Source organism: Asterias amurensis, chromosome 2 (genome assembly GCF_032118995.1).
Source record: "Asterias amurensis chromosome 2, ASM3211899v1".
Classification (NCBI taxonomy): Eukaryota; Metazoa; Echinodermata; class Asteroidea; order Forcipulatida; family Asteriidae; genus Asterias; species Asterias amurensis.
In genome coordinates this window covers 21,434,569-21,457,023 of record NC_092649.1, presented here as the reverse complement: position 1 = coordinate 21,457,023, position 22,455 = coordinate 21,434,569, and the positions used below count along the sequence as shown (strand labels likewise).

At 40.1% G+C, this 22,455-nt stretch overlaps 2 protein-coding genes across 2 annotated transcripts; one reads left to right on the top strand and one right to left on the bottom strand.

Annotated features, from left to right (window-relative positions):
- Positions 1-1,541: 1,541 nt before the first annotated feature.
- LOC139952579 (adhesion G-protein coupled receptor G2-like) lies at positions 1,542-3,273 on the bottom strand. Its single transcript, XM_071951764.1, has 3 exons — positions 3,133-3,273; positions 2,047-3,036; positions 1,542-1,727 (listed from the first exon to the last, which is right to left on the bottom strand). The coding sequence occupies exons 1-3, from the start codon at positions 3,271-3,273 to the stop codon at positions 1,542-1,544; spliced, it is 1,317 nt and encodes a 438-aa protein (XP_071807865.1).
- A 13,880-nt stretch (positions 3,274-17,153) lies between these two features.
- Positions 17,154-20,726, top strand: LOC139954497 (C-type lectin domain family 4 member M-like). Its single transcript, XM_071954312.1, has 2 exons — positions 17,154-17,668; positions 20,172-20,726. The coding sequence occupies exons 1-2, from the start codon at positions 17,347-17,349 to the stop codon at positions 20,342-20,344; spliced, it is 495 nt and encodes a 164-aa protein (XP_071810413.1). The 5' UTR covers positions 17,154-17,346; the 3' UTR covers positions 20,345-20,726.
- The last annotated feature ends 1,729 nt before the right edge of the window (positions 20,727-22,455 follow it).

Sequence of the window (22,455 nt, the reverse complement as noted above, 5' to 3'; positions counted from 1 at the left end):
ATAAATGCACTTATCCTGAGCCTTGGGCTAGATGCAACTTCCTTGTCTTGGGATTAATGCACTTATCCTGAGCTTTGGGCTAGATGCAACTTCCTTGTCTTGGGATAAATGCACTTATCCTGAGCCTTGGGCTAAATGCAACTTCCTTGTCTTGGGATAAATGCACTTTTCCTGAGCCTGGGGATAGATGCTTTTTCTTTGTCTTGGGATAAATGCACTTATCCTGAGCCTTGGGCTAGATGCAACTTCCTTGTCTTGGGATAAATGCACCTATCCTGAGCCTGGGGATAGATGCAACTTCCTTGTATTGGGATTAATGCACTTGACCTGAGCCTTGGGATAGATGCAACTTCCTTGTATTGGGATAGATGCACTCTTCCTGAGCCTTGGGATGCACCATTCTTGTCTTGGGATAGAGTTTGACTTCGTTGACCAATTGAGTTCAACGTGCACATGTTTGTTGTTTTGTGCATAAAAAAAAGATGTTGAGGTACACCAAGTGAGAAGACTGGTCTCTGACAATTACCAAAGGTGTGCAGTGCCTTTAACTCCAAAGAGTGTGGACAGAAACAAGTTCCTTGTGCAAGGTTGATCCGTTTTTATTGATTACAATGATTAAGTACAAGAATTACTGAAATAGTGTATAAGGTAATCCTCTGTTCCTTTAAAGGCAAATGGCAATCCCTTAATGTAAATGAATATCTCTTAAGGTAAATGAAAATCACCGAATTCAAACTCTGGTGTTTCTGATCAGCAGAGTGTGGGTTCGAATCCCCAGCCATGCCAATTAAGCAAGACACTTCACCATTGCTTCGTCCTTCGGATGGGATGTTAAGCTGTTGGTCCCGTGTGTTGTGTAAACGCATGTAAAATAACCCAGTGCACTTATCTAAAAGTAAATAGTGAGAACGTCTTTACTGGTTCAAACCTTCCAACAGTTAAAAGAAAAACAGGAGCCAAACTTACCCAGAGAAAAACTGTTAAGAAAATAGTGCGCTCAAATAATAATATTAATACAAATAATGTGCAGAATTATCACCATTCACCATCACAATCACCATTCTTCACTGACTGTGCAAGCGCCGATTTCTGTTGCGCTAGCTAGCATTGAAGCACACAAGTAAAAGTAAAAACCCTGCTTGTTATTAGTTGTAAATTACGCTTGATGTAAGCGCAGAATTCACTGCTTTTTTAGGCGTCGAATCTTTGCTTATGGAGACAATTAAATTCAATTGAATGAAAATGAACTGAATTTAGTTGAAGTGAAAGGAAATTAACTAAATTGAATGGAATTGAGTTGAACTTAATTTAATTTAATTGAGTTTAATTTAAATTAAGAGTAACTATTACTTGACTGATTCACAATCGTCGTTAAGTGGGTCATCGACTTTACATTCACTTTTAGATCCGTCATTCTTCGCAATGACAGCTTGCGTGAACGTTGTTTCCATTTCTGGAGGGGCAGCCTCCCGCTCCGATAACACCATAGTCGATCTACTGATGGCGCTCACTTTGTAGACATCGGTGCTGGACTGTCCAGGTCAATTGGTGGCGCTCGATATCTTCATTGCCCACATGCCTCGTACTCGCTCGGTGAACGCAAGAGCAAAGAAGGACATGGGCCCCTGGAGGGTGAAGATGACAGTGATGACGTAGGAGAAAACACGGTCCTCAAAATAACCAATGATGAAGATTCCAAACCATAGCAGACCGGTAGCTGCAAAGGTCTGTGCGAAAAGAAATAATAATAATGCATTAAAATTATTTCAAATTTCACCCGTTGTGTGAACAAAACATACAATTTCCAAATTTAGAAAACGACACGTTTGTTTTGAATTATGTAGCGTCTATTTGTAGTTTTGACCGAACTGAAGTAATGCTCTGGCTTAGCTGAAGACAAATAAAGGGCCACCAAAACAAACCACGTGTTTTATTAATATTGACCGGTTTTGCCTTGGAAGTTCTAGTTTGGGGGTTGGCAGCTATAAAAATCTTTTATAAATTACCGTAAGCTAGGATAACTTCTTACATTTTGAATTCATCTACCTTCATAAAGAGACTCAACTCCATGTGGAAAGTCTCAAGTTGTCCTTTCTTCTCACACACCAGTTCCACATCTTCCCGAGTATTCCTTATCATCACCAATGCGACAGCAAAGAATACCACGTTAAGACCCATGAGACACGATAAGGGAATGACCAACAGGTAGGTAACAACCTCCCAACTGGATATCATGCAACCGTTATAGACATTCTCCCTCTGGCCATCAATCTCAACTAAGAAGTGCAACGCACAACCAACTCCAACAATGACAATGGGAGCACCCCATCCGTACAGCGAGTACAGCCAGAATACTCGCCCGTCATTGGTCGATCCTGTGAGCCTCATGCGAACACCGAGGCTGAATGTGCGCACAAAGTGGAGAGAGATAATGTTACTCCAGAAAAAGACGACCATCAGGAAATAGTGGATAAGAACGGCGAAGGTGAGACAAGAAGCCTTTGTACCCAAGGTGAGCTGAGATAGAGGGGACCCAACTGCTAAGAGGAACGTCACCAATAGTGCAAACAGAGCAACCAGAAAACTCATCATGTTCTTACCAGGTAGATTTCTCAGTTCAGGGAACATGTAGTAAGTGAACAGAGACATCGCTAGAAACACTAGAGATATAGACATACCGACCATTGATAATACTATTTCGCTAGTGTTGTATTCGTTTTGGGGGTATTTGGGGTTTTCGGTTTCGGAATGGCACACGGCTATCTTTCCTTGTGACATCACGATGACATCACTAGATGATAAATGTCGGCCAGCTGCGTCACGATACACCAGCATTGAGCCCATCGCCGTTACTTTAAACTCAGTTGAATCTAACACAATGATTGGGCAGATTAGTTTGACACTGCAAGTCACAACAGACAGCCCAGTCTGTTGTCCTGCTGCATGGGTTATTACTTGCCTCGTCTTAAGCGATGGAAGGACATAAGTCTCATTGTCTAGTAAGAACTCAATGTAAGAAACACCCTTGACTAAAAACTTTTGATACACATCCAAACCATACTGGTTGAGTTCTTGACCTTGCTTTGCACACTAATCCTGCAGGAACAATTGATCGAAATTCCTTATTCTAACTGTGGACACTGAAAGAGACATGCTGGTAAACTCCCAGCACGTTGTTTTATTCAAGGCGTCTAAGACCAACTCTGACACTGATTCGATACTTGTTGCGTTGCTGACTTGAGTCATAGCAGATAAAATGTACGGGTACGGCATTTTACTACGAGAGCAACTTGGATTCGGATACATTTTATTTGAATCATCGGGTTTTAGTTCAGAAGTGTCAACCGAAACATCACCCATTATCTGGCGGAAAAGAGCTGAAGAAAACGTTTCTTTATCATCAACGGGGAGTTCGGTTTGGATACAAACTTAAGTGAATCTCCCGTGTGGAGCTTGGGTTTCAAATCTTGAGGTGTAGCTTCTTAGGTTCCTGAGAGAAACACACGTGAAATCATCGTCTGCAACTACCTGGCCGAACGGGCAGAAGTCACGACACTCACCGGTCGACTGTTTATAGTATTGTCTTTGGTCGCATGTTGGCTCGAAATACGTCTTCGGTACTTGACCAGGACGAGCTACTGACAAACCTGCACCTTCCAATGGCGAAAAATGGAAAGCTGTGGAACTGTGCCCCATTCTGTAGTGATCAGCAATATAGTAACTTTGATATAATGGGGAGTGTCGGGTATCGTTTCTAGCCGCTTCATAAGCCGCTCTTTTAGCCGCAACGCACAGCGAACAGTGTATGTTATCGTATCCTTCATATGGTAACCAGTAGGCACGGCACGCGTCCCAGTTCGGCGAGTCATTGCATTGATAGGATATGAACTTTGTACGAAATGGCGCCACCTCCCACGGAAAGACAGGTTCGAAAATTGCCCCAATCCAACAACTTTCTGCCCCGAGTGAAATATTTTGTTTTCGTAGTTCGGAACCAAAATCAAAATCGCCTTGGTCGCAACTCAAAACAAATTGCCAAAATATGACGTTTGGGTAGTCGTAACCATTACACAAAGCGCAATGAATGTTCATATAATGTAGCCCATTCGCAGCGGTTACCGGGAGCAGTGCTATCATGTCAGAAAGGTGTTTAACGCTGTCTATTGAGCGTTCCATCTGACAGGCATGCAATTCATCTTCTGATGCATCAACTCTACAATCCTGTATCATCCTCTTGTAGTTGTATCCATAATTAGAAAAAAAAATGGATGCCATTTGTTGAGTTGATCTTCGCTTGAGAATCACTGGTGACCACAGCGCCCTCAGTTGACAGAGATACTCTTGAACCAGTTCATGTGTCGCTTCCTCCGCGTATACTCGGCACTTATCTTCGTATAAAGTTGAGACCTCGCCCTCGCTTGTTAAGGAGCTATTGACTTGATCATTAGTGCAATTTTCTATCCCAACTAAAGTATTTCCACTTGTCCCCGTCTCGATATCAGTACAGAAGAGAGCATAATCTAAACAACAGTCCCCATAAATGACACAGAAGGGTTCACATTTGCAGTCTAGTTCAATTGTTTCATACGACGAGTTATTGCAGCTACCACAACATGAAGCGGTGCGAGTTAGTTGCAGTGTGACGTCATTCAAAACGATCTCCAAACCTGTGAATAAGACAGAAGTAAACTTGATTTAGGAATGCACGATCGCCCTAACCTAAAAAAGGCATTATGTATATGTGACACCAGGGTGTTTAGGAGTCAACAAATAAATGGGCTTGTGGAAAGAATAGTTTGCCATTACAATGTATGTATTTCGATCTGGAAAAAAAGGGAGGAGAAAACAGAGTCCGCTTAAAGTGTTGTCACTCTCATGAAAATAATTTGCAAAGATAGATATGAACGTGAAGCTTATGAACGTAAGTGTAAACATGCAGATTAATTTGCATTAATTCGAAGACCAGATATTCTCATCTGGGATATCTTATTATATGCATATACAATCAATAACAATCTGTGAAAAATTGGACTCAATTGATCGTCAAAGTTGCAAGAATGAAAGAAAATACCAATAGTGAACCATGGACTTGTATGCTTTCCAATGTATCTAGTCTTGTAATAACCTAAATATGTTTCTTTTCCTTTTCGTTATCGACACTCGGTTTACAATATTTACGGCTCAATAGCCCAACAAATTGTAAAAATCAGCTTAAATTACAATTGAAACCATTTGTTGTGCTATGTGTACTCAATAATGCATTAATTATACCTTCATCTGTATGCCTACTTCTGTGTGGTCGATTTAGTCAATATCGATATTGTTATAAACTAAAACCAATTTGTAATCTAAAGAGACCAGCGGCCGATTTGACGAAACGCTAGGATTAATCCTATTTCGAGTTTTTAGGACGAGTAACTTATGATGCGTTCATGATGCGTTCTACGGTCTTCGTATACGGAGCTGAACTCGTCCTGAGTCCTAAGATTAATCTTAAGTTGTGAAGAGTTTGGTGAAATCGACGGCTTGCCCTGTATAAACCTAGGCTTGTTTGTATGTTTGCTCGTTTATTTATTGTGATATTTGGGGGAAACAAACAAAAAGGCCAAAAAAGGCTTCATGTCTTTATAGTCTTGTTCAAATTCACAGTGAGAAGTTCCCCTTTTCTCAAAAACTACATTTCTTCAGAGGGAGTCGTTTATCAACATACATATCAAATTTTCTACCGAAAGTGATCATTCCCCCTTAATATAGGTTTTCTCGGTCAATTCCGAAAAATGGAGTCGAAGCGTCTAAACCCTTTGCTTAGACCCGTACAGGTAAAGGTCTCGTGTCCGATTTGTGGGAAGAGCTTTTCGCGTAGCGACAATATGAAACGACACCGAAAGACACACAAGCACCCCAGTATCGGAAGCCAATCGAAAGCTTGTCCTATTTGTGATAAGGTGTTTTCCAATTCAAACAATTTGAAGAAACATCTTCAAAATCATAAGGAGGAGGAGGAGGAGGAGGAAGAGGAGGGGGACCTCCTCGAAGGTGATAGTGGCGAATCCACAGAAGGGGAGGATTTTGAAGACGAGGAGGTGGAGTGGGAGGAGCTTCATGAAGACGATAGTGATGAATCAACAGATGATGATGATTTTGAAAATGAAGACGTGATGGATGAAGGGGACTACCGTGAAGATGATGATAGTGATGGACTAACAGATGATGATGGCCATGAAAATGAAGGAGATGAGGAGGAGGAGGAGTTTCTTGAAGACGATAGTGATGAATTAACTGATGATGACGATTTTGAAGATGAAGAGGAGGAGGAGGAGGTATTTCAAGAAGACGATAGTGATCTATCAACAGACGAAAGTGCTTATGAAAATGAAGAGGAAGAGAGCGGGAGACGTCCATCCAAAATACTGAATTTTTCGATAAAGAATGCTAAACTTATGTTTAAATGATGAAAGATTTTTCAATCCTACACCCCAAGATTGTATTGTTTGATTTGGTAATAATACAGAACAGTATTATCAACGGAAATTTGTTAGAGCATAATAATCTATCAACTGTAAACACTATGAGGGTTTTAATAAGTGAACTCGCCACACATAAAAATAAAAGAAGAAAACAAAAAATAATAATAATAAGATGAGTAAATACATAATTAATTAATTAAGTATCTATAATTAAATAAATTAATAAATAAAATTAAAAAAATTAAAAAACACAAAAAAAACACACCATGAAAACAGATTTACTATTAATGTCTTTGCTCTAATTTCCAACAATCTCAACCCATCCACCTTATCTCCTTAATAGGCAGGTACGGGTCGCTGGGGTCCAATCAATCACTTGCATGCGAACGCAGTTCAGTCGACAGATTTCAAAGTTCTTGGTATAATGGGGGGTCTTCGCCATGTATGATTGTTTGAAGTATTGTGGAGGTTTAAAGTAGATGTTATTGTTAATGTAGTGTTATATACCGAATAAAGTTTTTGTTAACGTATATCTTGTTTTTCCGTGTATACTCGTTTTCTCTGCAGTCCCTTTTTGCAAAGGTAAACACAAACATAATACCGTGTCCGAGTGATTGTGGTACATGATGTGGGCTTGGAGTTATAGAAAACAAAGATAGCTCCACTGTATGGGGAACAAGAACTGACACGTTTGGCTGGTAGACCAATCAGTTGTGACGTCATCTATTAACTACCAGATAAGGCTCCGCGATCAAGGGTCATTGAGGTTTTCACGTAAACCATGCACCGGTCTTTTTGTACACTGGCAATTACAGATTGGGATAGTAATTATTAGATTCTTTTATGACACCATAGCTCTATTTAACGTTTAATCTTTGTAGAGAACGATGGAATATGACCGTTTGCAGAGACCTATATCCTGGATATGCACCGTAAGTCTATTAGTCCGTACAGAAACGTACGCTACGTATGGTATTATTGGGCCTTCCGCTCGGGGTCTTTGTAGTGTCTGGTCCGCAAACTGAGAGCAAGTTCGAACATGATCAGAAAACGCAGCAGACGACAACCTAACTACTGGACTTGTACACTCTTGACTACTGAGGGGTGTTATTTACACTAGTTCTTTGGGTCTGAAAGTATATAATTCGATTATAATGATCTTAGTTAAAAAAAAGTTCTTAATACTCAACAATTTATTGTCTAACTGTGATGTTTTACACTTTGACATGCCCGCTTGCTGTCTGTGCTGGTAAAAAAGAGGGGGGGGGGAGTCTTCGTCACACCCCCATCAGGCAACCTCCTACTTACAACGACCCAAACGAGCCATGATCCACAAGACCTGTGGATCATGATCCACCTCTCAAAAAGGAGGTCATATACGCCTCTCATACTACTATTCGAACGCATGAAAATTAAATTGGCTGTTCATTTTCCGAAATTGACCGAGAAAACCTATAACAATAATAATATACAGCACAGTATCTGACAAAGAAAATTAATGCCATTCAAGGGTGCCGGTTCCGAAAGTCAAGAGTCCAGTTTAAGATGTTTGTTTGAAGAGGTGTGTTTTGAGCTGCCGTTTGAAGATTGAAGGATTACTTTGTGTTCTGATGGCAAGCGGCAGTGAGATCCAAAGACTAGTTGCAATGCTGGAGGAAAGCTCCGTCCCCGTAGCTAGCGAGGCGGGGTATGGGTTTACGTGGAGTGTGAGAGCTGAGGACCGTATACCAGGCCTGACATTACGAAGCTGTAGCATGCCCGGGTGTAGATTGGGGCGAGTTGATGAAGCGCCTTAAAAACGTGAGAAGGATGATTTTGAACCGAATTCAGAAATGTACGGGGAGCCAGTGAAGTTGATGAAGTATTGGTATGATGTGCTCGTATTAGCACATCAAATTCACATCAATATACATTTTGAACGGCATAGCGAACCACGTAGAGCACCGCCCAATTCCTTAAACATGTTTAAAGGAACACGTTGCCTTGGATCGGACGAGTTGGTCTATAAAAAGCGTTTGTAACCGTTTGTTATAGAATGCATATGGTTGGAAAGATGTTTGTCCTTTTACTTTGCAAACTAACACGGTCGGCCATTTATGGGAGTCAAACATTTGACTCCCATAAATGGCCGACCGTGTTCGTCGACGAGAAAGGAAAACCGTGCAATTTCGAGGCATGTTTGTGTTGAGCATTGTATTCTACTTTGCCAACATCTTTCTAACCATATATGCACTTTATAACAAACGGTTACAAACGCTTTTCACCGATCCAAGGCAACGTGTTCCTATAAACCCTGACGAATTCAATTGAGGGTATCTGTCGTAATCATGAACATAACAAACTTTCTTGTTAAAGGCAGTGGACACTATTGGTAATTGTCAAAGACTTTAGCATTCACCGTTTGTGTATCTCAACATATGCATAACAAAACAAACCTGTGAAAATTTGAGCTCAATCGGTCATCGAACTTGCGAGATAATAATAATAAAAGAAAAAAACGCCCTTGTCACACGAAGTTGTGTGCGTTAGATGGTTGATTTCGAGACCTCAAAACCTAATTATGAAATCAAATACTTCTTTCTCGGCGAACCTACGTTACTTCAGAGGGACTGAGGGAGCCGTTTCTTGCAATGTTGTATACTATCAACAGCTCCCCACTACTCGTTACCAAGTAATATGCTAATAGTTGTTTTGAGTAGTTACCAATAGTGTCCACTGCCTTTAAATGCAGAGCTATTGATATTTAAAAAAACCTATGTGAAAATCGAGTCCCTCTGAAGTAGCGTAGCTTTTGAGAAAGAAACAAAAAATTCTCGCTAAAATAATTATTTGAATTGAATTCGAGACCTCAGCTGATGAGGTCTCTAATTCAAGGCACCTGAAGGCACTCAGTTTGTGCGATAATGGTGTTTTTCTTCAATTATGCTCTTACAACTTCGACTTATGCATTTGTTGAGATACACCAAAAAGAACAATTACCAAACGTGTCCAACGTTGTTATATGCACGAAGTACAAGTTGTCTTGTACATTGCATCTCATTAGTGAACGTGTAGTTGGCGCATGATGATATAAACATGTGCAAACATGGCGACCCTCTTGAGAACATCATAACATGGTGAGTCCGTTCCGTTTATCTCTGATTCTCTAGAACCCATCAAACCAAATAACATCCAATGCAAGGAATAATATAATGGGTTTTACAAAATAAAACATTTACTTGAACGGACTAATTTAACAATCAACCATCGGATAAACTTTGAAGGATTTATTTAACAAACCCATGCAGACTACATGGGCCGGGCACAAATAATGCTGGGCTGGATACGTCATGTCAGCTTTTGAGCAATTCAAATTGCGTATTATTACAATTTTTTATTATCCAGTACCAATTTACTAATTGTTTTGCATACTTACCCTGTGCCAAAAGTGATGCAGAAAAGATGCACAACAATATCGCGGCTACACCTCTGTTGCGTCCCTCCATGATGTCTCGATCATATTGGTAGTCACTATCTCTGTCTCTAACTGCAATAGACCTGTCTCGATCGTTTTGGTAGTCACTATCTCTGCCTCTAACTGCAATAGACCTTTCTCGATCGTTTTGGTAGTCACTATCTCTGCCTCTAACTGCAATAGACCTGTCTCGATCGTATTGGTAGTCACTATCTCTGTCTCTAACTGCAATAGACCTGTCTCGATCGTATTGGTAGTCACTATCTCTGTCTCTAACTGCAATAGACCTGTCTCGATCGTATTGGTAGTCACTATCTCTGTCTCTAACTGCAATAGACCTGTCTCGATCGTATTGGTAGTCACTATCTCTGTCTCTAACTGCAATAGACCTGTCTCGATCGTATTGGTAGTCACTATCTCTGTCTCTAACTGCAATAGACCTGTCTCGATCGTATTGGTAGTCACTATCTCTGTCTCTAACTGCAATAGACCTGTCTCGATCGTATTGGTAGTCACTATCTCTGTCTCTAACTGCAATAGACCTGTCTCGATCGTATTGGTAGTCACTATCTCTGTCTCTAACTGCAATAGACCTGTCTCGATCGTATTGGTAGTCACTATCTCTGTCTCTAACTGCAATAGACCTGTCTCGATCGTATTGGTAGTCACTATCTCTGTCTCTAACTGCAATAGACCTGTCTCGATCGTATTGGTACTTGGTAGTCACTCTGTCCGCCTCCCTTTAACTACAATAGACCTATCAATGATATCAACCACTGGAACATCACCACTCTGCGAGGTAGTGCTACCCGGAGCACGCAGTTTGCTCAGCTGAAGAGCGTAGTGTGCAGAGCCAACTTTTACAGAGCGACAAAAGGCACAAGGGAATACTGGGGTCGATTTCACAAAGCAATACAATTCATCGTTACACAACATGTTCAGTATTACCATAGTGAGTTGCACTTTGACATCACAATTTAATTACCAATTATACGATTGGTTTGCAGTTAAGATCAATCTAAGCTCCCTGTGAAATCGGCCCCTGGATCTCTATAACTTTCTTATTATCATTTGCTTAACTTTGCTTAAGTGTGTAATTCTTTTAAATTGTTATTGCTAAAATTTACGCAATTCAGCCATTAATTTGCTACAAGTTACGTTTTAATAAACCGTTAATAAAAACAAATTGATAAATAACAATAATTGTTTTCAAAGGAAAATTCTCACTTTGGGTATCATTTCAGCGACAAATGTTCGCTATAAATTTGATAACATAGTCATTGGGTAGGATTTTAAACTTTGCATGGTGGTATTACGATATGATGGAAAGGATTGCGGTGACATAGTCATTGTCTGCATGTTCTTGCACCAAAGAGTTGGTTACCAAACTGACGTCCATGGCACATTTTAAAGAGCAGCTCTTTGGTCTCTATTATCTGTTACAGTAAGCAGAGCCATCAAAATGGGCCCCGATCCACCGGTAAAATCCCCCCTCGTTGATTTCACTCTTACTAAAACCCAATCACATTTATTTTATTCGGAACCAGCAGGTATGAAGCAGGAACGAAGACATTTAAACATTCGTGTCATAACATTTGTAAAAATTCGTGTCATAAACTTTGTAAGAATACCGTTCGATATTAGTTGAAGGAGAATGTACGAGAAAGTGTATGTCACGAATAGTACGAGCCGAAGGCGAGTACATTGTCGTCACGAGTCTACACTTTCGAGTGTGTTCTCTGGTTACAGCAAGCTAGACGAAACGTTGAGACAAATTTAAGAACTGACTCCGTGGTCGTACAGTTAATAACGATCTAAGCTATATTCATAAATACCTGAGACAGTTTCTACATTTTGATCGATTAAGAGGACATCACGTGGGGTGTTCAAACGGATGAAATAAACAAAGCCGGAAGTGTTTAAACATGGGCGTCCGCGCGAGCTTGCACCTGTGCATATAATTACCCTCGCATCCGGCTCGGGTAGTTATTGCGTCCAGACTGCAACCAGGTTTAAACAAAGTGTTTAAAACCGGCACATATTTATTCCATTTTAGTAGTAGTCCCAGAAGAACAAACGCTACTTGGCAAGTAGATATACACATGGTGTTACTGCAAACCAATATAGGGGTGGGTGGGTCAAGTGGACCATCGGAGTAACTCGCTCATAAGTTTGTTTTGTATATTTGTTTGCTTTGCTGCCCTCTGTTGGGGAAACAAAGTAATGTATTTTGAACTTTGCCTTGAGCCTGTTGGCTATGAATCCGCAAAGTTCACCTGAATGCCACAGGTTTACCCAAAGTAATCGTGATTTTTCTTCTTTCTGCCGTTCATCAAGAGGCCGTAAAAACAGTGTCAGTGGTACCCAAGGTGAGTTTTAAGCACAATTTTTGGTTTGAAAAGTTTTTCTTTCGGGTGCGTTTTTCCACTGGGTGCGTTTGATAATGGACCCTTCCCATGAAATATGCTAATTACATTCACGCATGCGTGCAGACCCTGTTGGTTGGCAAACACTTAGAGTTGTGCACTAAGCAGACGCGCAATCGCGTGTGCGTCACGCACCCATTAGCCGAGTACAAAACAGCGCGATTTTCCCTCATTTTGCCAACCAAAACGTTAGTGCGCACGCGCTATGTGCAATTTACATATTTCATGGGAAGGGTCTATTGTTAGAGACCACAGTTCTCATTAATGTATCCAAACAAAATGCATAAGACAATGTAAAAATTCGAGCTGAATTTGGTTATCGAAGTTTGCAAGAATATAACGAAAGAAAAACTGCTGTTTTGACAAAGTTTATAAGATTTGTATAATAAACTTATCGTCAGCGTTGATTACCAGACGTGACACGTCCATGTCACGATATCGGCTGGGGAATAATTCCCATGAGTTGAATCGGAAGGAAAGGATGCATCATCACCTTCTCTAAAAACGTTAGGGATTAGACAATTTTGAAGGCCTGTTCATTCGATAACTTAGTGAGTTGATTGACTTACGCTTTTGGTTTTTAAAATGGCGGACAAGCATCGATATTATTTCTTTGTCACAAACATAATTACATTGTATTTTCGGTGGATGATAATGCAGATTTGGAATAACAAAGTTAATTAGTTGATGTAATGATGTCAACAAGAGGACTATTGCAGCAAAAACAGAGTAAAAAAAAAACACTACGTATGGTGCGCGCCATCTTCATTTCAGGGCGCCGCCATATTGACATCGCGTATACGCGCACCAATCGTTCAAAGATAAAAAAACGTTTGCGCGAACAGTTGCGAGTCGTTTGCGCGAGTGGAACGCACCCCTGAACTCGTCCAAAGTCCTAACATTAATCCTAAGTTAGGAAGAGTTTGGTGAAATCGACGGCTGGTTTCTTGATAATTTTACCGAGACGAAGTCGAGGTAAATTATGAAGAACCAGGCCTCGGCGGGTTTAAACCACTACTTGAAAACCGATTCAACACACTTTGATTCCCATTCATACCTTTTCGGTCAAAAACATCATCACTTTTTGGTCAAAAAGTAAAATAAATACAAAAATTATAATTGTTATATGATTTCTTTCAACACAACATCCCTCCAGCTATGAAATGGTAAAGCCCTCCGCCGCCCTCGGGTAAACATCTCCTTATAAGGGAATGCTGTGCGCGTCGCGCGTATCGCGTGATGTGGCACAACTGTGTCAGCCGTTGCTCTCGACCAACAATAGACTGTGCAAGTCTCGCGCGCACCGGAGCGAGAAAACACGACAACTGAATATCTTAATTTTTTTATGAATCAAATCTTTGCTTTATTTTTTTCTTAATGCCGAATCTGAACAACAAAAATACCCATTAGAGCTTGTTTAAATTAGTTTTAGCTTTTTAAACAAATACACAATTATTACAGTCTATGTATAGACAAAAGTAAAACTCTGGGACAAGGATGTTTGTTTGATCTTAAATGTTTTTAAACCCCTTTTGTAAATCTACGCCCGAATGTGAAACTACTGAAAGCTTATTTATACGCGGACGCACGATGGTCGCAAGGGCGTTAGATAAACGCGTGACGCATTTTAAAGAGGAAGCCGACGCCTAAGCGACCAATGAAAAGGCTTTCCATCCCGCGCGGCCAAAACAAGCGTCTGCGTAAGTTTCGTGATCGGAGATGGGCATAAATTCTTAATTTTTTACAAGTAACCTGACCTGAGGTCAAGTTTAAATATCGGTTTTTCTTTGTTTTTATGTTGACTTTATTTTTACTTTTACATATTATGTTGTTAATTAGTATTACATTTTTAACAACATATGTCATTTTTATGGTAATAAACTATATTAAACTAAAGTAATGGACGAATCAAAATCTCCCCAACGTTAAACTCCATAAGGTTGGGACCACAATGGTCCCGGAAGTTCAAATCTGCGCGAGACTTGCACAGTCTATACGAATGAAGAAACTGTCTTAAAAGAACAGGTGCAAGGTCGCGGGTCACGCCCATGAATTAACACTTTTTACCGGTCATAAACAAAGGTTCATACACACCCACATGACGCGCTTTCCACTAATAGGAATAGTATGGTGGCCCTGAAGGGACATCGCATATCGCAAACGTGTGCGCATACGTATGCAATGTCGTGAACTAATTCGCGAATATGTGCGCACACGTATGCAATATCGTGAAACAATTCGCGAATATGTGCGCACACGTATGCAATGTCGTGAAACAATTTGCGAATATGTGCGCACTCGTATGCAATGTCGTGAAACAATTCGCGAATATATGTTTCACGATATTGCATACGTGTGCGCACATATTCGCGAATTGTTTCACGACATTGCATACGTGTGCGCACACGTTTGCGATATGCGATGTCCCTTCAGGGCCACCATAGAATAGCGAAACTGTCTGGGGTATTTATGAATGATCGTTTTTAACTGCACTACCAAGGGTCCAGTTCTTAAATTGGTCTCAACGCTTCGACTAGCTTGCTTTAGCCAGAGAATAGACTCGAAAGTGGCTACAATGTAGGCCTATCTTCACGACGTGTTTCTTCACGACGTAGAAGGAAAACCATGCAACTTCGAGGCATTTATATGTAGATCATTATATTCTAATTTTAAATATTTATATCTAACCATTTGCATTTCATGCAAACGGCTCCAACTCGACCCATCCAAGGCAACGTGTTCCTTTAACTTGGGAAAATGTTGTAGGTTTGTTAAACAACGGGTGAATGACATAATTTCACATAATTTTTAAATAATTATAATGCATTATTTATTTTATTTTCGCACAGACCTTTGCAGCTACCGGTCTGCTATGGTTTGGAATCTTCATCATTGGTTATTTTGAGGACCGTGTTTTCTCCTACGTAATCACTGTCATCTTCACCCTTCAGGGGCCCATGTCCTTCTTTGCTCTTGCGTTCACCGAGCGAGTACAAGGCATGTGGGCAATGAAGATATCGAGCGCCACCACTCGACCTGGACAGTCCAGCACCGATGTCTACAAAGTGAGCGCCATCAGTAGATCGACATAATTTCTTCAAAACGCCACAGAGATGAAAACCAAATAAAGTCTTAAGCCTATAAAAGATGGTAGGCTTGTATCATCCCATTCTTCTTCAAAGAACTTCCCGTTCTTAAAGGGACTCCATTTGTGTTTCCATCAGAGCATTAATTTGCCTCGCCACTGGCCCAAAGTTCGAGGGCATCGCGGCCTCCTTCTTCTGGTGACCTCCCTATTACTGCCTATAATACCAGCGACTAATTTACCACCCAAATATAATAACTACCAACCCCTGAAGTCATTACACGGGCTAGAGGTATCAGAATGGACCCAAGTAAAGTATAACCTTCACAGAACAGAATGGGAAAAAAAAACGACCAAAACGAACACAAATTAAATTGCCACACGAGCCCTCCCATCTTAAAGTCACCTGGAAGTGGTATTTTTTCAAAATAAAGCTTTTGTCACTAATATATGTGTTTTGATGTGTGGAATGTGAATAAACAGTTAATTAAGGTTTTAAAAAATCAGTTCTTATGTTATTTACAAATTTAAGAGTAGACCCCGACCCGAGAGGGCGCTGTTCGTGACGTCAATCGAGGCAGACTTTGCCTGTTATGCGTAGAGTATGAATGCGTAGAACATGTCGGACCAAGTCGTGAGTTTGTACGTTTCCAAAAAAAAAATTGTTTTTTTCCGGCAATGCCGACCAGGTGTATTGCTGCTGAATGCAGAAAAACACTTTTTGAAATGTACCAACTCACGACTTGGACGTACATGTACTTTGCACGTGTGTTTACTATTCGCATTGCAGGCAAAGTCTGCCTCGATTGACGTCACAAAAGGGTAGGCAGAGTCAGCCCCCCAAACAACTTTATATATTTTTTAAACATATAAATCGTGACAAACAATTACTAAAAAAATTGTTTTATTGTTCGTAAGCATATCTCTTATGATTGAACGAAAAAAAATATTTTTCCAGGTGACTTTAACTATACAATCGATACAAACTCAAGAAAAATATCAAAATTAAACACTGACGTGATAATGATTTGTGGTTTCCTTGGATTAAATTGGCAAATTCTCACACTATTAAATATTCTTCATTTTTCTAAGAAAATCAGTTTTTCACTTGGAATAGATGTTGAGGGAAAATGGAAAATTGTCTGTTTAGTTGTCTGTTCAGTTGTGTTACTGGCAGAGAAATTTACCCTAATAAACCTGAGAATTTCACACTTAAATGCTACCATAAATAAACCAAGTCCCCCAAACAACTTTATATATTTTTTAAACATATAAATCGTGACAAACAATTACTAAAAAAATTGTTTTATTGTTCGTAAGCATATACTCTATGTTTGAAAGAAAAACAATTATTGTTCCAGGTGACTTTAATACAGTGTAGTAATTTTCTGTATTCGTTTTTCCACTCCCTTCAGTGCGAATAGAACAACACCATGCTCCATTATTTTTGTGGTAGCCTTTTTAATGGCGTATAAGTTGCGAGATAATAATGAAAGAAAAAACACCACTTGAGTTCAAATTTTCACAAGTTTGTTATTTTGTGGATATATTGAGATACACGAAGTGAGGAGACTGGTCTTTGACAATTACTAATGGTGTCTAGTGCCTTTAATACCAAACTCAGGTCACGTGACGTTGTGTAGCGCAATCGGTCTATTTCGTATTACATCGCTTGCAGCTTATTATGCAAACTCAACACCATAACACGCTTGATTATCTTTTCTTAAATTTTATATAGTTTTTTTATTGATTGGTGATGGATTTATCACTTATTGAAGAACTCGCTGCGCTGTTTCTTTGTGAGACTCGGTGGGCTTAGTTTTATTGGCAATTAATGATCTTGGCAAGGTTACGTTCTGTGAAGGTTGCACCTTTTTGGTTATAAAACCAGGCAGCAATTCAATTTGTCAAGAGATGGTTTGCAAAATGTTGGCGAGCAAACTGCTTGGTGTTGTTGGTTTAATTATGGCAAACTACGCTGCCGTAAATGGGAGGTGTTGGAAGAAGGCCCCCATCACCGGAGGGACACCGCAATGCCCCCCTACTTGGAGCCAGTGGCAAGACAAATGCTATAAGATGAATGATGACTTCGTTACATGGGAAGAGGGAAAACAGATTTGTTTTGAGTTGGGTGGGGTGATGGTTGTCCCTCAGTCCAAAGAAGAGATACAACACCTCCTCAATATGTGCAGTTGGAACAGTTTCTGGATTGGTTGCAACGACATTGAAAATGAAGGTTCGTAAACACAGTTCTAGAAATGAAGCTAAATATATAGTCCTCATAATTAGCTTGATTTTATGCCACATGGCCGATAAAATTAGGGGACAATCTAAATGAATAGGGAATGTCTGTTGACGCTCATCTTGAACTGTGACAGTCTTTGTGGAAAACAATATACAGGCTGGAAGTTCCAAAGTGCAGCGGTCTGGTAATTAAAGATCAACTTGAACGAAATTAACAACTGACATTCTTAGTTTTTATTCGTAAGAGATATAAATAAGTGGAACTCAATAAAAATTGCATCATAATGTAAAACATATCTTTAAAACCAGTAACGCTGGGAAGAACACAGAGTTACACGAAAGGCCTTAAAGCGTGAAGTTGTGAAGCCATTCCCCCAAAATTGGTGTAATGAGAATTGTACTTTTAATTTATAGTAAGGTTTGCGATAATAACACCATGTAATGACTATCTCTAAATGAGTTGGGTTGGTTCCGCAATGAACCGTTGGTTTCAACTCGACGTTTCGATCTGTATGCTCTGATCGTCTTCTGGAGAAAGCTGGACGAGGTCGTTCACACGCCGTACTAAAGTTGGTCTAAGTCCACTTAGACCGGTTCGGGTTCAACTTTTGTGCGTGTGAACGCAAATAAAGTTAGACCGGATCGGGTTTAAACCCCAAAACTTAAACCGTCCAGCGAGGCGGTCTAAGTCTAAACCGGTTCGGGTTTATCTTTTAACACTGCGTGTGGACAGAATGACATCCGGTTTTAACGGAACACGTTGCCTTGGATCGGTCGAGTTGGTCTTTGAAAAGCGTTTGTAACCGTTTTTTATAAAATGCATACGGGTAGAAAGATGTTGTAAAAGTAGAATACAATGATCCACACAAACATGCCTCGAAATTGCGTGGTTTTCCTTTTACCTCGTCGACTAACACGTCGGCCATTTATGGGGGTCAAAATTTTGACTCCCATAAATGGCCGACCGTGTTAGTTCGCACAGTAGAAGGAAAACCACGCAACTTCGAGGCAAACTTGTGTGGATCATTGTATTCTACTTTTAAAACATCTGTCCAACCATATGCATTATATACAAAACGGTTACAAACGCTTTTGTTTTGACCAACTCGTCCAATCCAAGGCAACGTGTTCCTTTAACTCACAACGGACGACCCATTGTGTGGTTCAATGCACACGCCCGGGACCCGGAATGCTTGTATACGGTTTCTGTTGCCTCTGATGCTGAAAAGCACCGAGTACTTATATTACTTGCTTGCCGCTTACCGAGTTGGCGAAACCCTCTTGATCGGTGTATGCAGTTTAACACAGGCCCACGCCCATGATTTATTAAATTCTGAAACAAAATGATATTTTTCAAGCTTTTTTTGTTGAGTGTCCTATAATAAATTTAAACTGTTTTTCATGCGTATACTACGAGCGCAGAGAAGAAGCATATTTTGTAATGCTTCTCACATGTACAGCGCTGCCATCCCATAGTGATCACTCTCTGATATCCCATAGTTATCCATCACCGATCCCGTGGATGTGCCTTTCTATTGCTGTCACCGGTACTAGCGTGCTGTACTTTCAATCTAGGAGAATGAACTGCAGTGGGCGCGAGGCTGTGTGTAGGGGAAATTCCCTACGCCAGCAATATCACCACGTTGTTGTTGGGAAGTTGGGAAAATACTGCAAAGTACATGTATTTACGTAACTTGCACGTGTGTAGTTGTGTTTATGAACGAATCGGAATAAAAATCGCGGCACCAGCTTTTGAGAGATCGCAACTTCCAATCGATTGAAGTACAAACTAAAAGTATTTAAATCGGAAACAGTGGTATAAAACAAAACACAAAAATGAAACGTGTTCTGTTTCATGGAATATGGACAATATTTTGGTGAGTTTTCTCGACGGTTTGTATCAATATTTTGTTTGTTTCAAAAAGAAAATTCGAGTCGTGTTCATGTTTGTTTTAAGTGCCCGTGTACTCCCAACCGTAAAACTGTTGCCGCGTTCGATTGAGCCATTTGTATCCAATAATTATGCCCTGATGATCATCCAGGGCATGGGGCACTCAGCATCTCGGCATACTCGGTGCGTGAATCTGATGAATAAAACCGGATGTTAGAGCAACGGGGTCGCGTCTACTTTGACCTCTTAAAACCGAAGATAAACCGGATCGGGTTTAACTCTGTGCTGTCTGAACGCAAGGGGGTTTTATTTTTACGACCACCCCCCGCTGCTCGTAAAAGTTAGACCGGTTCGGGTCTAAGTTAGTACGCTGTCTGAACATACCCTCTTATACTGTACGCTGCTTAAGTACAGTGGATACTTTATGCTGCTTAAGTACTGTTGATGCGGATTAGCTTGGTGATGCACGAAGGTGGGAAATAGAGGTGGTTCTTTTTAGAACCACCCAAACTCATTAGAGATGGTGTTACCGCAAACCTTTCCATATCGTATTTGCACCATGCAAAGTTTCAAATCCTACTTACTTGTTATCTACTTGTTCTAGGTACGTGGGTGTGTTTGGATGGTGAAGGTACTGTTGACGTGCAGGACAAGAGATGGGATGATGATGAGCCAAATAGTGACGGCGACGAAGGTTGCGCCGCAGGCTCTGCTTCAGGCTGGTTCGATTTTGGATGTGATGTATACACCAAATTAATATGCCAGCGCCATGTGTAACCATGCAGTGCTGTATATCCTTCGAAAGGTTGCTCAATATTCTTGGATAACTACTTGTTACGAGGATTATAGGGTATGTAGTTAACTGCTCATTCGCTTTGTGGTAAGCTTTTGTAAAACACAAAGCCACTATACTTAAAAATTGTTTTAAAAACAATACCAAAATGTTGCATGGAGTATCCATCTTGTTACTTTAATCAAACTATATTAAATTTAGCTTATCTGTCTCGGTGTCTCTTGCAACTAAAAACGGAGCAATACTGGCATGGAAATTGTTTCCTATCTTCCTGGTTAAATCACTTAATATTTATATTATTGTTCATAGTGCCCGTAACAACTAACACGTAGAAGTAAAATTCATAATTTAATGAATATTAACTAATATTAAGTCATCGCTTCGAAAATGTTTCACAAAGAAGGCAGTTATGTTAGTACATTTCCAGCACAGACACCATTAGTGACGTCACCATTAACGTAAGCACTCTTATAATCAAGTTTTCAGTATAAAACATGACCCTAACTTTCCTTTTTCTTGAAACGGAGTAGTAACGTCATTTAAAAAAGATATTCTAGTCGTTTTTGAACCTCACAAGTTTTTTATTTAAAGGTTTTGCAAAATGAATATAAATATTTCAAGGAAATCTTTAATAACTGCGGCTGCCATATTAAAGAAAATGGTTATTGAAAAAGCCCCTTGTACTCCCTGTTGAGCTGATTACTGAAAACCAGGCCTCGTTCAATAATATTTGCAGGTTTTGCATTTACAACAGCTTTCATAACTTACTGAGATAATGAAGTAATGTCGGTTTCTAAATGAGCTGCTTATTCAACAAAATAAGATCTTTTTGTTTCATGCAATGGTAACGTTTTCTAAGTTTGTCAGAGAAGTGGGTTATGGGACGAAATGGTAATGCCCCCCCCCCCTTGGGTCACTGTTTTGCAAATCAAAAAAGAGCTTAAAGTTATAGGGCAGAATTAAGTATGGTTTGTTGTTTTAGAGTTATTCGCTATAAAGTGCAATTAAAATTTTGTTTTTGGCATTTTTCTTGTATCGACAATACTAGTTAGGTAATAATGAACCGGTTAACTGTTTATTTTAAACATTAACATAAAGTTGGAAACCGAAGCTAGTAATTAGTTGATGTAGAAATATAAGTATAATGTGGTATCGATGTTGTTTATGTTTTAAAATAATTTCTCAGCACTGCAAGCTTAAAATAAATCACATTATGCACAAAAAACTGTGCTTTACTCAACTTTTCAAATGACTTGTGCAAAGTAAAGGCCCGGTCACACAGGCCCCGATAACGAGAACGAAAACGAGAACGATAAAAATGCACGCTCGCGATTGGTTGAATTGCTCCACGCAGAATACGCCCAACGCTCATTCAACCAATCGAGGGCGTGCATTTTTATCGTTATCGTTTTCGTTCTCGTTATCGGGGCCTGTGTGACCGGGCCTTTACCCCCACTCTATAACCTGCCACGACACCTGAATAAAACAACACCATTAAAACTAACCCTAACCAACCTTTACCCCTCACAGATAGTTACCCTAACCCCTAGCCCTGGCGGCCTTACACTTTCGAATTGTACTACAGTGACGTCCTGGACATCAGGGTACATTTCTGGTGCGGAAAATTTTCACAGCTTCATAACTCAAATCTTGACTGCAAGAAAGCACCAATTTCAACAAATTCACATTCCATGGCAGCATATGTTTTTCTGCGGTGGGTTTTGATCGTCATATATTCTTCACAAATCCGTTATTTTCATGAAATAATGCAGCTCCCAACGTTAAGGAATTCCCGTTTTTGTTCGTACTCTCACAGTCTGCCGTGTGTACGGAAGACGCACGACGCGCACATTTTGAATTGTGTTGCGTGTTAAAGCTGTGCAGTCAAGATACGGTGACCAAGAATTCATGCGTCTTGCACGCGAATGTATACACTGTGAGAAAACGATCGAAACGGGAATTTGTTTACGTTGGAAGCTGCATTATTTCACGAAAATGACGGATTTGTGAGGAATTTATGAGGACCAAAACCCACCGCAGAAAAATATATGCCGCCATGGAATGTGAATATGTTGAAATTAGTGGCTTGTTGCAG